Source organism: Malaya genurostris, chromosome 2 (genome assembly GCF_030247185.1).
Source record: "Malaya genurostris strain Urasoe2022 chromosome 2, Malgen_1.1, whole genome shotgun sequence".
In the NCBI taxonomy this organism is placed as follows: domain Eukaryota; kingdom Metazoa; phylum Arthropoda; class Insecta; order Diptera; family Culicidae; genus Malaya; species Malaya genurostris.
Window position 1 is genome coordinate 346,945,643 of NC_080571.1, and position 13,638 is coordinate 346,959,280.

A 13,638-nucleotide genomic window follows, 5' to 3' on the forward strand; every position below is an offset into this window, starting at 1 on the left:
GCACACCCGACAGATTCGAGAAGCTATTTGATTCACAATTTCCAAGCTTAACAGAAAGTGAACGGCCAACAAGATACGATTTGAGCCAATCGGTGAATGTTTCCGATGCACCTAGTTTTCGAATTTTCGCAAGTAGCAGAGTATGGTCAACACGATCGAACGTTGCTTTAAGGTCTGTATAAACTGTATCAACCTGTGCTCCATCTTCAATGTTTCTGATGCAGTGTGACGTAAACTGAACTAAATTCGTAGCTGTTGATCTACCGGGGAAAAAACCATTTTCTTATATCTTATCATCAAATCCGTTTCGAAAATCCTCTTATTGTAAGGGATTTCAAAGAATATCGTTTTCCGACATCTGTTCAGTAAACCCCTTTCGAAAGTACCCATATTACAAGGGTTTCAAAGGATCTTGGATCTTGGATTTTGGAATGACCCCGAACGATACTTTCTGACTCCAAATTATCAAATCCATTCCGAAAATATCCGTATGATAAGGTTTCACAACATTAATTGCACAATCCGTTTCATACGAACTGGTTCAAATTACGTACCACCGGTTTAGTTCTTAAGTGAAGATTCCGATGTATTTGAATTTGGTTTGTAATAAAGTTATGCAAATCGGATACTTCATAAAAGAAGACATCGTTAATTGAGGTTGGGTGATATACCCTTACTCGATTAATTCGAATGAATATCTCTCGGGCTCAAAAGCAATATATTTTCTGGTGAGTGAGCAGTAACAAATTCCTTGCCAAATCATCAGTTTGTAGACAAATCTGTACTCTGAATTTGCAGTATCTAGATACAAATTTCGAAACCCTTTGAAACCACTCACACATCTCCTTGAACTATTTTAGCTAGTTCGTAAAATGAAAAGAAAAAGAGTCCTGAAAACACTTTAACTACCCTGAGTAGAGTTTCTGATAAAGACAACACTAATTTACCTAGACTGAAGTGTAAGTTTTTTTCTCTCTCTCTCTCTCTCTCTCGCTTTCTGTTTCGCTTCACTTTACAACAGAATCTTGGGACAATGGCATCGGACAGAATGTAAAAGTTTCGATGGCTTTAATGATCAATTAGCAAGCCACTCGCTCGCTGTGTTCGCAAACATCATTAAGGTCGCTGCATTAGTCACTGTCAATCGTTACTGTTATTTATAACGTCGAGCTTTCTTCGCTCATAATTCCATAATAATCCAATTTTCCTTGCAGGATCTCAGTTCACTGTACCGAGATTTTGCACTGCTTTCACTGCATTCATTCCGTCAGCGGCTAAACAAAGAAACGGAGGCAGACCGAATGGATCTCCCACCAAGATTAACGTTGGGTAATTTTGCAAATGCTGTTGAAATGTTGAAGTAAACCCTGAAGGTGCCGGAAGAAAAGCGGGGGCATGTGTCGAGTGGTTTTTTTTCTTTGTTCAGTTCTATAAACTCCGACAGCCCGCTTGTTTACTTGTCAAATTGAGTATTTATGCTTTGCACCCATTCCAAAAAGTTAGTCGCATTCAATCATGAAATTATTAACAACTAAGGACCAGTTCTTTCGAAACTACTACCGTCTCTCAGCAGCATAAAACAACGCTGTACGTTTCAACAATTACAATTTTTCTCATAAAAACTTTTCCTTGCGCTGATAAATGGTGGTGTGTTTCCGAAAACTGCCACGAGGGGTCGAACAAGTAAGAACGGGTTGGATCAAAAAGAGTCCGGCACTCCGGGAGGCAAAAATTCGTAAAACTTTTCCTCTTACGCTGTTTAATACTTTAGTTTTTCGGTCTTCTCGCCTCGTCTGTGAATAAGAACAACAAGAACAAGGCGTCGTCGGTGGAAGTTTTGTTTTTCCGATACACCGACGCAAATCGCTTGATGCTGGAGGATTTTCCGTACTACCCGCCCAACCGGTGCCAAGATGGAGTGTCTATTGATGGTTCAAAAGGTGCCGAAAAAACTTTCCCAATATCTGACATTCGGTCTTTCGTCTTTTTGCAACGCCTACAGTGTTGCAAAAATTGGACCGCATACCGTTAAGTTCGTAACTCGTTGTCTGTCTTCTGTTTCCGGCCGACCAACTCAATCCAAGTGTGCGACGCTATAGGAACTACATGGCCTACTGCGATCGGAGCCAGAGTCGATCAGAGCGGATGTGGATGAAAAGTTAAATCTATTCGCAGGGGAAATTCCATGTCCATGCTAACTCCAGTACGGAAAGCAACTATAAAAGTATGTCAAAAAATCTAGGCGAATGAACAATGAATTGTTGTGCTTTGTTAATTTGACAGTTCGGCGAAAGCCGGGGATGATGGTGGGAATGGAAGAATACCGCGGCTCAGTTTGAATTATTTGATTGTGATTGAAATTTAATTGAAAACTATTTGCGGTTGTTTCAAATGAAACCACGTTTTAATCACATCCGAATGATTACTCGCTAGCAAATGAATCAAATTACATCACACACCACAACAAGGACAAAGCATTTGCACCAATGAAAGCTAATCGGCTCAAGCGGAGTAAATGAGCCGACGATTGTTCCGACGACGGGACGGTTCAGGGACGGTATGAATAGCAAATTTAAATTATGGACTCCAATTTGCATTCTGGGTCGATTGGCTTTGGCCAGGGGGGGGAGGGGGGTGGGGTCAGGGAAATTGTATGAGGTGACAAAAATCATAATGGCTTAATTGACTGAAATTGGTAATGGGAATCGGTGTTTATTATGAGCGGTTGCGAAATAATAAACCCAACGTACAAAGGTCGTATGAAAAGCAAAAAAAAAAAAAACTTCTAGCCTCGAAGCCAATCATTTCGATCAGCTGTCTTGCCAACAATCAGCGCCTGCTGTGCCAATCGGCAGCCACTCACAGCAGCAAACACGGCACATTTCTTCGTGGAACTCAAAATTTCCTTCTTCGCACGCATGCTGAGCACCCGATGTTTGTGTTCATTTCAACTGTCGCATAACGAAGCGGTCACTCAGCTCCGGATGGGTGGAAAATGAGGGTAGGATCCATGCGTCATGGCCCACTCCGTTGGCGGCACTGCCATTCAGTCTCGGTTTGCTGTTCGGTCGGTTCGGTTTCGCGGGACTACGTAGAACGTGGAAAGCAGTGTAATAGCGCGCGCCTTCCACACTCACACTGTAGCCGGGGGTGCTCCGGAGTGATTAGGCAACGGTTGCTTTGATAATTTCCAGTGATTATTGACGGGAGACTGTGTTTTTATTTTTAATATTATTATCGCTGTTTTCTCAACCAAAAACAGAAATAACCAAAGGATTAAGTGATTACTGTAGTGTTTAGTTGATGTAAAACTGACAAAAGCAAGAGTTTTGGGTCGCAGTACTTGAATTGTAATCCAATTAGTGTTTGGCAAAGAAATCATAAAAAGCAAGTAAAACAATTCATAACATGCTTCGCTGTGAGTTTGAGTTACGTATTTGAATTATCGTATTCGACTGTGAACACGGGGAAAGGGTGGCCAATGTTTGTAGTATAAAAGCAGTAAATAGTATCCAGTGTTGCACAAGTTGTGAAGCAAATGTTCCCAAAGGCGGACAAAAAAGTTGTCCAGAAATAAAATTAATTAGTGCTGTATCCCTCTTGCGAGCGTTCCGCGTCGGGCGGCCAACAACCCGGAACAACCAAAAGGATTAAAGGATGGCAAACCTAAGGATTACCGTAACCCGAATGCATTTTGGATTAAATTTCATCTTTCTCATTATCGGTGAGTTTCGTGTTCCATGCAGTACAGTACAGTCTCACGGTGGGTGGCAAACATGCAAACATGTCTAAAACCTTTTCCTAGCCTCGGACACCGCACACACACAGGGCAGGCCCGCAGTCGACACATTCTTTCGCTTTTGTTTGTAATTGGATTTGCGAAGCGGCAAACAAGGATGAGTTTAAACCCGGCAGACGGTCCACGAAAAACAAAAAAACAAACGTAAAAAGCATAAAACTCGTTCCATTCGCTGTCTCAAGGTCGTGAAAGCGGAAAACGTGGTGGAAAAACGGAACAAAAAAACAAATCTGAATTTAAATTGCAGCGGGAATTCAGACTAACAAAAAAAAAACGACAAAACAGTGAACGCGACAAGTGCAACGATAAATAAGAAAAGTGACAATTTTATGGCGTTTTGTCGCGTTCTTTGTGTTAATCTTAACGCATTCCACCGTCAAACCGCGGTTGCTCCCTGGAGCACTCTAAGGTGGCCATGAGGTTTGTCGAGTGCTGTGACAGTTTATGCTGTCTTCAGAAGTCGTGAAGCGGAAATGACGGATAATTGCCGGTCAAAGCAAACACATTTGTTTCGTTCGTTTGTCGTCGTCGTCGTCGTCCGCACTTATGTGGCTTTCCGAGTTTTCACCTCCATCGCAGTCAGTAGTCATCATCATCATCGTCATCATCATAACAGTCATCGTCAGTGGTGTGAATGATTGATCGTGATTTGATGTGACAGCCGAGAAGGCGGCCATGGTCCACCCGGCTAGTGGCCAGTTTCCGGGGGAAGTAGAGGCGGGACAGAAGGGCACATATGATGAAAAAAAAACAAACGGCTTTCCCGGAGATTACGTGCTTCTCGACGACTGACAAGATTCCGTGTTTGCATCATTTAGCAATCAACTCGAGATTGGATTTCTCTTTGTTTTCGGCCTTTGTTCCGGGAAAACATGATGCGATTGTTGGGTACGATTGATTCCGAGGCTCCGCGGGGATCCTCCGAACGAACGAATGGAACTAATTGCGGTTTGATGGAATTGGTTCGGTAATCGAGAAATGAAGACGGTTTTTTTTATTATCATATTTTGTTTGCCGTAATCAAAAACAGTCTACAGTATGATCAATTTTATTATAGTTTAAAAACCAGACGAAAGATTGCAAATTTTATGAATGAGTTATCTAATCGTAGAATAAATTTAAATTTTCACAAGAAAATTGGTAATGATGTAATAGACTTCGATTGAAAATTATTCCTCGGGAATTATGGATAGAACTTGTTGTTAATATCTTCTATTTCACTGAACGTAACAACTATCTTTTATTCATACTTTGGTTCCACGCTAGTATACAAGAGAGCAGAATTGTCAAACGACTAAATGATTAACGTTTCTCTCTAATATTTTTCTCATTCTCCTACAAACATTTGTTTTAGCCCAAAAAAGGAAACATCACCCAAAATTAATGTGAAAATGTGTACAGCTTTTAAGCATCGATAACATTTTCTCGGAGCTTGTTCGTTACGTTCAAGTTGCCAAAAAGTGCCACACTTACTTTAGAGCTATAATACAGTGGATATTTTTAGATACGAAGGAACTTTTGGTGACTTGGAGAGACGACGCTTACATTTTAAGTTGATATTGATCTTACCAATTTGAGCATTCTTCTCAGCAAGAATGACTTTTATCATATCAAAGAACGCTCACTAAGGAGTGTATCGATAACAAGGTAGTTAGCAACATTCAAACAGTTATTACTCTGAAATGGCTTAATTTTTTGCAGCGTGTTTTGCGGTGACATGTTTGTTTACATGTCAATAACAGCTGCGCAATCGATTGGTTTCGGTACGGTTTATCGTTTCAATGATGAGTCGTATTGATCCGGAAACGCGAAAGAAAATTCTGCACACTCCGAAAGTGGTGTCACGTACAACGAAATTGCAAAACGGGTGAAAGTACACTACACCAGTGTCAAAAATATTATCGAGAAGTTCGGTAAGACCCTTTCCATGAAGGATTTGCCCGATCCGGTAGGAAAACGGGTCCCAGCCAGCCCGGCCGGGACTTAAAAGTGGTTGAGTACATCAGGAAAAACCCATCGGCGTCGACGCGGGATTTGGCCAAGCAGTTCAACACCAGCATCGGGATGATTCAACGGATCAAAGTTCGGAACTCCCTGAAAACGTACAAGAAACAGAAGGTGCCGAGAAAATCCCTGGCACAGCAAGTTCAGGCCAAAACAAGAGCACGAAAACTGTATAACCGGATTCTACAGAATAAAGACGGATGCATCCTGATCGACGACGAAACCTACGCCAAGGAAGACTCGAGCGCTGCCCGGACCGCAATATTATACAAGATCGGTGTACCAGGACCTGGACGACGCTGACACCACGGTGGCGATGGAAAAGTTTGGGCAGAAGGTGTTGGTCTGGCAAGAAAGCAATTTGTACCTGTGGTTTGCGATCGTCGAATGTTTGAAGAAGAGAATGCTGCCACTGTACAGAAAGCATACCCAAGTAACAATTTTAATATTAATTAATACTTGTAGCTGTCTTCAATGCTACATAATAAATCTTGCATTAAAACTTTAAACTCCACGAAAGCCTACTGAGAACCTCTATAAGAGCATGTTCCTGCCAAGTGGACCATTCTTCATATGGTTAATAAAGCAAAGTGAAGAATTAGCATAAACCTGCATTAAAACTCCAAATTCAAGAAAATTTTGAAACCAGCTTTACGATCAACATTTAATTTATTCGGAAGGAATAAATTCCGTTATGAATAAATTGTCGTTTTGATAATATTTTTCATGGCTACACAGAAAGATGTGTGTGTCATGTCTGCTTTGAATGCAACTAGTAAGAATATATTAGATTTCATTTACAAGTTTTAGGTTTTTTCCTAACTTAAAAACTTCATGCGCTTTTATTTTTATCGTGAATGTTTGGATAAAAATAAGAATTATAACTAATCACCTTGAAATAAATGCAGTTTTTGCGAAAATCTCCATGATTTTTGAAAATTATTCTTTGTGATTCTTCGTCATTTTTGTATAAAACTATTTCGTAGCATTAAAACTTGTGTATACGTTCTGAAAATGAATCATTAAGGCCCATCATTTTTAGTCGTTTTTGCATTTCGAAGTATATTTGATGTCAATAAATGCTACGGTATAGAACATCATAATGGCGGCCATGAAATTCCTTTTAATGCAAATTACACTTAACCCAAGAAGCAATAAATCAAATAGCCCACAACAAATGTGTCATAAATGTACTTTAGAACCCTCAAATTTGCTCTGAGTGAAACTGTCATCTAATGAACACGCACACACACAAAACTAGATTTATGAAAGAATTTAACTGACAATAATGTTTTAAAGAGAATGTTTGAAAGCAATATTAAGAGTGTTTGTATGGTTTTATTCTAGTACACATTGTTTTATTTTTAGTCCAGTTGTTAGTCTGGGTAAAAAGTTTTATAGAAGCTTTGAAACCTATGATATTACTTGTCAAAAAAGACATTTATTATAGTCGTCATAAAACAGGTGGTAATTGAAAAATCAATTACAAAACTCCTATAAATTACAATCAAAACCATTAGGCATTCGAATTGTTACTTGGGTAAGGCTCCTCCTCTGTTCTGGCCGGTTTGGCTTCAGCCCACTACGCCAACTCCGTTCTACAGTGGTTGTCAAAAAATAATGTACAATTCGTGGAAAAGGACATCAACCCACCGAACTGCCCGGATCTTCGGCCAATTGCAGAATTTAATTAAGAATGTCAAGTCCAAAGTGCGAGCGTCTCACAGAAACTGGGATTTTCTTCAATATAAACAGTGAAATGCATAAAAATGTAATTTTTCTACAATATATCGAAAACTGATGACAAAATATGTTTTTTTTCGCTTTTTTGTTCAATAATCAATGTTGCTAAATACTTTTCGATACACTCCTTAGCAACTCTTCACACGATTCAATCAGCGCCATCCAAAGAGAGACGAATATCATCTCAGCAACAAAAAACCGGCATTTAACATAGAATGGATACCAGTGCGAAAGCGATTTTCTCTCGATGACCTGTCTGAGCATCACGGGTTCGCACGGTGGGGTAGGGATTCGTTCTGAAGCAACTCTCGTTTTGCGATCCGATTCTATACGGGCAGTGGATAATTGTGATAGAATCATTTTACTATTGCCGCTTATTCTAACTATGTTCATATCACCGCTGCATTAGATGTGTCTATGAAAACATATGTGAATGCTCCAGCACCTGGTTCGAAATGAAGAATCACGTGGATCAAGTATGCATGTGAAATCTCCACACAAAACATCTCGTTGCGCTCCAAACAAATTTTTCAAATTTCAAAATTTAGTTCCATATTACTGGTTCAGAATTTAAAACTATGACTAGAACTGAATTCTGTTTCTGGATTTTGAAACTGGTTTCAAATTTAGTTCCTTAGTCAGGGATTCGAATCCAGAGATATCATTTAGGATTTTATCATCAGAATTCATGAACAAAATTCAGGATATGAATTTTAGATCTGTATTCTGACACTAAATATTAGGTCACCGAACATTCATTTAAAAACTGAAATCAAAACCAGAGTTTAATTCCTGAATTAATTTTCAAAATTTAATTCATAAACCCAGTTTCAGCATTTGTTTCCAGAATTCAGAACCTACATGTAAGAACTAAATTGTTAACATGATTTCTGGAACTAGATGCTGGAACTGAATTCAGTTCCTATATTAAGACTTGATGTTAAAGTTCAGAATTTAGTTCTATAACGCAATTTGGAAAATTATAAAAATATCAACAGTTCCTTACTCTTAGAACTAAATTTTTGACCTGAGTTTATGATCTAGATTCCGAAAATTTGCAGTTGAATTTGGAGCGGGTCCCAGATTTCTATATTAGTTCTTAAATTTTACCAGTTATAAACATTGGACAAATTACACAAAGCGGTTTTTTTAGAACTACTAAAATATTTCCAAAGGATTTTTAGAAGTTTATTTCTACTAGTATCTAAATCTACAAAACTGTATTTGTCCCGTGTTTTTTTAATTGTATGGTAGAATGTGTTTGTAGTCATTTATTCGTACTGTAGTACAGATGCATCGTTAAAATTCTGGAAGCGAAGCAATGAAAGTTGCAAAATATACAAAATCTTATACGAATGATTATCTTTATCCGGAAGTGAGAAAGAAACATGTCAGTTTTAGTCGTATTCATGACCTCCAGTTATGTCTGTGACATTACCCACCCGCCTTTTTTTCTGATTATTTATCCTACAATCAACGGAATTCGACACATATTCGCTTTAACTCAAAAAAGCAATAACACCAAAAATTAATGTGAAATACTTCTGTTAAGCAAAAAATTAAGCAAATGCACAGATTGTCATCCCATCCTTTAAGTCAATAAAAAATCTTATTCTAATGGCTTCGACATAAAGGATGTAAAGTGTCACGCTTTCTCTTCCAGATGTGATTCTTGCTTTTGGTAATGAATAAAAAAGCTCATTAATTAGAATTTTATATTGATAAACTTAACATATACATACAAAGCATGCAAACCATTCTCAACAGTCCGTTTTAAGGAATTACTAATTCTTGAATGTTCACTCGACGCAATAGAATATACTTCTTTGTACAGTTTTTAAGCAGCGAGAAAGATTTCTTAGAACTTATTCTGTATATTCAAGTTGCTAAAAAGTGCCACGCGTACTTCAGGGCTCTAATAAAGTGGATATTGTTCAGGTACCAGGCCCGTGCGCAGGGGGGTTTTTAAGGGTTTTAACAACTACATCCATACATCTGCCCCATCCCCCTCTTCGCCAAATGGAAAATTTTTCAACATTAGGTTCCATGAACAATAGAGTACCTATTATATAAAAGTGCAAATAACTTGACTTTTCCTTCAAATTTGTGCGCCATCCCCACCCTTGAATCTCCACCCTACTTGAACCCCTGTCCCCCTTCTTTTGAACCTGTCCCCCTTCTTTTGAACCCCCCTCTCTTGAAACCCCAAACGGGCCTGTCAGGCACTGTGGAACTTTTAGTTGCTTAGTGAAACGTCGCTTAAATTTTAATTTGATATTGATCTTGCAAATTTGAACATTCTTCCCAGAATATAAAATATAAAATGGCAGTATAAATCCATTATGATAATCATATTGAATATTGATATCTAATGGCCACTTATTATGTGCGCTAAATCATTAGAAAGCAACGAAAATCTATTAGTTTGATATTAGCGCTTCTTCAGAACAATGTATTGATTCAATCAAAATTTTTCTGATTTGTTTAACTCGCGCTCACGATGACCAATATAATTTATCTAACTCCATTACACACAATCCATCAACTGGTAAACGATATCAGAACATTTTCTCCTGTCTACAGCGGTTTTCTAGAACAGTCATATGCATTCCGTTATTGAGTCATTTGGCAAGCAATAATTGTGATATATAAATAAGCACGTGACTCGAAATGACAAATAACATGAATCAAATATGCATGTGAAATCTCCACTCAAAACTATTCGTTGCGCGCCAAACGATTTTTCCTATGATCTAGTATTCTTTCCTTCGACGACCAAACACTTATGCAACTCGTTGCGCGCCAAACATCAATCGTAGATCTAGCAAGCATTGGTGACTTTTTCAATGGAAAATTCCATTGTCCATACAAAACAATTTTATGGATTTTTCCCACTTTTCCGGCAAGTTTTCTTAATTTTTTTGATGTGCGAACCCGGTGGGGGTAGAAACTAATCAAACAAAAAAGATTCATGTAAATCCGTCCATCCGTTCTTAAGTGATGCGATTACAAAGAATGACCTCTGCATTTTTATATATACTAGCTGACCCGTCGAACTTCGTCTCGCCCGAATATTGTTTTGAATTTCTGCTTTCGGATTGTAGAATTGTCAAACGTTTTATGCTGTTAATGTATCTTTCCATTATTTTAATGATTACTTGGCTGCGATGAATTCATAAAAAATATTGTGAATACGTTAAAAGCTCTAATTTAAAAATTTAAATTCAAATCTGAAAACCAATTTTTTGAAGTCCGTCAATACGATCCTGCAAAATCTACTGAACCGATTCTTTTCAAACTTGAAACATACTTTCCTGGTATAAAATGCCTCCTCCCTACGTTTTTTTTTTAATTTTTCCATTTCCATATTATGGTACGAACTGTTAAAAAATCAAAATAATAACTTGAGAACAACGGAGGGGGTAGAAAAAACTCATACTTTGAGTAAATTTAAGAACATCTTAGATTTCACATATTTCTACGCCGAGTTATCGTGTTCATCGCGCTAAGTGTGTCTCAAAATAGGTTTTGCGGAATGCTCTGTTACCGCCGTAATTTTCAACATTAATACACGGGAATTTACCTAAATATTCTTTAAATGATGCTTTATAATGTAAAAAAAAGTTTGAATAAGTTTGCTTAATCTGTTTCTCCGTAAAAAATTTACAAAACACTGTTTTTGATTCAAATTATCCCTTACTTCCTCCTAAAAGTCAATTTACGAAAAAAAAAACACCACTTTTGAATTCAACGAAAATTTCCATGTAATGTAAGGCGAGCAGTTTTAGGAACAAACAGTGTATTTTTTCTTGTCCATTACTGATACTTTTTGCAAGTTTGCGTATTCTGTGGAATCTCTTCTCCAATTTGTCAACTATTTGAAAAAAATGGTTAAAAAAGTTTAACTTTCTTTAAAAGGCAGTCCAGATCAATTTTGGAAAAATAAAGCATGCAATGTGATATCTACATGTTCAGAAAGTTTAATTCGAATATGAAAAAACCCTGCAAATACGATTATGATTTAGCGCGAAATTCGTCATATTGAGGTTAATCATAAAATGAATTATTTCCAAAAAACGACATTATCCACAAAAATTTTCAAATAATTATATACGTTTTTACATGCGTATGGAAATTAATCATCATATTCTGAAATCCCATCAGAAAAAGTTTTTGGGTACGCGCCTATTTGATTTTATTGCTTTATTTCGGTCTGGTTTTCTGCATAGGCAGTTTTTTTAGATAACCTTAGGTAGAACGAAGATGAGAATTAAGGAAACTTTAAAAATGTTTAAAAGGTTTAAATCTTTCAGCCTAGCAAAATTTCAATAAACTGTTCTCTTCAGGACCATTAACTGGTGGGATGCGATTTCTGTTCAGGTTTCAGTGGAGTCTTTGAAGTTGCAAGTGACGGGCACTGGTTTTATCTGGAATAAATTTTTCTGTTAAATATCGCCTCTCTGGGACATACAACACACTAAATTTTAAACACAGGTCCAATTTACTAATACGCAGTTTGTTCACAAATGGTTCAAAAGAACTGTTTCTTTTAAAAGAATGAGGAACAAAACCTTTTATTTCTTTTGTGGTTTAAAATTCTTTTCAAAAGGAACTAAATTTATCGATTTTCTCAAGCAACAACGAAAATCTTTATTTGTTCTGATCACCGAAACTTTGTTCAATCGTCGAACGCCTACATTGACTGTTATTTGATGTTAATTAGTATTGGAATTGTAAAATGTATGTAGTAAATGACGAAAATTATATGTCGTATGCGTCCGACGATGGCTGAAGCATAACCGAAACGTCATGCTAAATAAAAAACGTTGAAAACAGTGTTTCAATTCTCGCCGAAACAAATCAACAAACAATTGAAAAACGAAAATCAACTGAGGCCATTCAAAAATTAAGTTTTCAAAAAAATTCCAATTTGTATCGCTTAGTTAATTTCGTAAATAATAATAACTGAAAATAAACAGAATCAATAAAATCTCCTAGAAAAAATGACTGTTTATAGCTTGGTTCAAATTTGAATAATTTGATTCTGTTCGATACTTAAAATGATTTGTCGAAAGAAACTCTTTGAAAGTTATTGTAAAATGAATTTTTATGTCCCCTTTTCAACAAAACGATACCGTTTTGAGGCAAATCAAGCAATTGAATGAAAACTATGACATATTTATTCAGGGGTTAGCCTAATTTTGTGCTAGGAAGCATAACCGTTTTTAATATGTTTACGTTTCGTCTTTGACTCATCAGTGCATAGCAGTTCAAATTGAACGGCTTTATGCAAAATTCGGCAGCTCGATTTGAACCGCTAAGCAGACGTAAAGTTTCTGCTATTTGCCATATTGCCGATAATAGAATAAACTAAAACTTATTTTAAACAAATCACGAAAAATATTGTTTTCCTTATTATCTTAAATCAAGTTTTATAGAGAGTTGGTTTTTCATTTTTTCTTAAGCCTTCAGAAAATCTGTAAAAAATACTACAAATACAGTGAAAGAATATTCTTCTCTACTATAATTGAACTACGTGGCGCCCAAGCACAACTGAACATGTTCGGTTCTTCTGTTCAATTAAGCTGATTCTCTTCGTGTGCTTCACATGCAGAGTAGCCTTATGGATAAAACGATTTCCTCGGGAAGGAACCTAACTACGGGTTCGAGTCCCGTTTCTGCAATAGCTTTTTCGCAGTGTTTTGGTTCAATAGTTGTATTCGCATGTCATTTTTCCAATTTGTTTTTCTCGTACGAACGCTGATTAAATTAAAAACTACAGAGTTAACACACACACACACATGACTAGAAAATCAATGAAGTATAAAACAAAAAAATTTATAATGACTGGTACTCGAACCGAGAATTATTTGATCGCAAAGAGCCAGAGAAGCATATATTTGTGTGGCAGGTAAATAGTGTTTACAAATTCATACATTCGCAGTGGTTAGTCGTGTGAAAGCGACAAAAAATGTGAAATTCAATCAATCTTAACGACCGTAGGCAGAAAAATGAGCTTTATCTATACTAAAGTTAATGCTGCATGGTGTGCTAATCGAAAAAGAAACTTAAAATTGATATGAGAAGAAATA

At 37.1% G+C, this 13,638-nt stretch overlaps 1 protein-coding gene across 1 annotated transcript in view; it reads left to right on the forward strand.

Moving 5' to 3' along the window:
- Window positions 1-3,061: 3,061 nt before the first annotated feature.
- Window positions 3,062-13,638, forward strand: part of LOC131432006 (neural cell adhesion molecule 2-like) — an 89,850-nt gene continuing 79,273 nt past the window's right edge. The window contains exon 1 of the mRNA XM_058598016.1: window positions 3,062-3,724. Within this exon, the coding sequence (XP_058453999.1) occupies window positions 3,658-3,724 (67 nt within the window). The 5' untranslated portion in view covers window positions 3,062-3,657. The remainder of the gene's footprint in view (window positions 3,725-13,638) is intronic.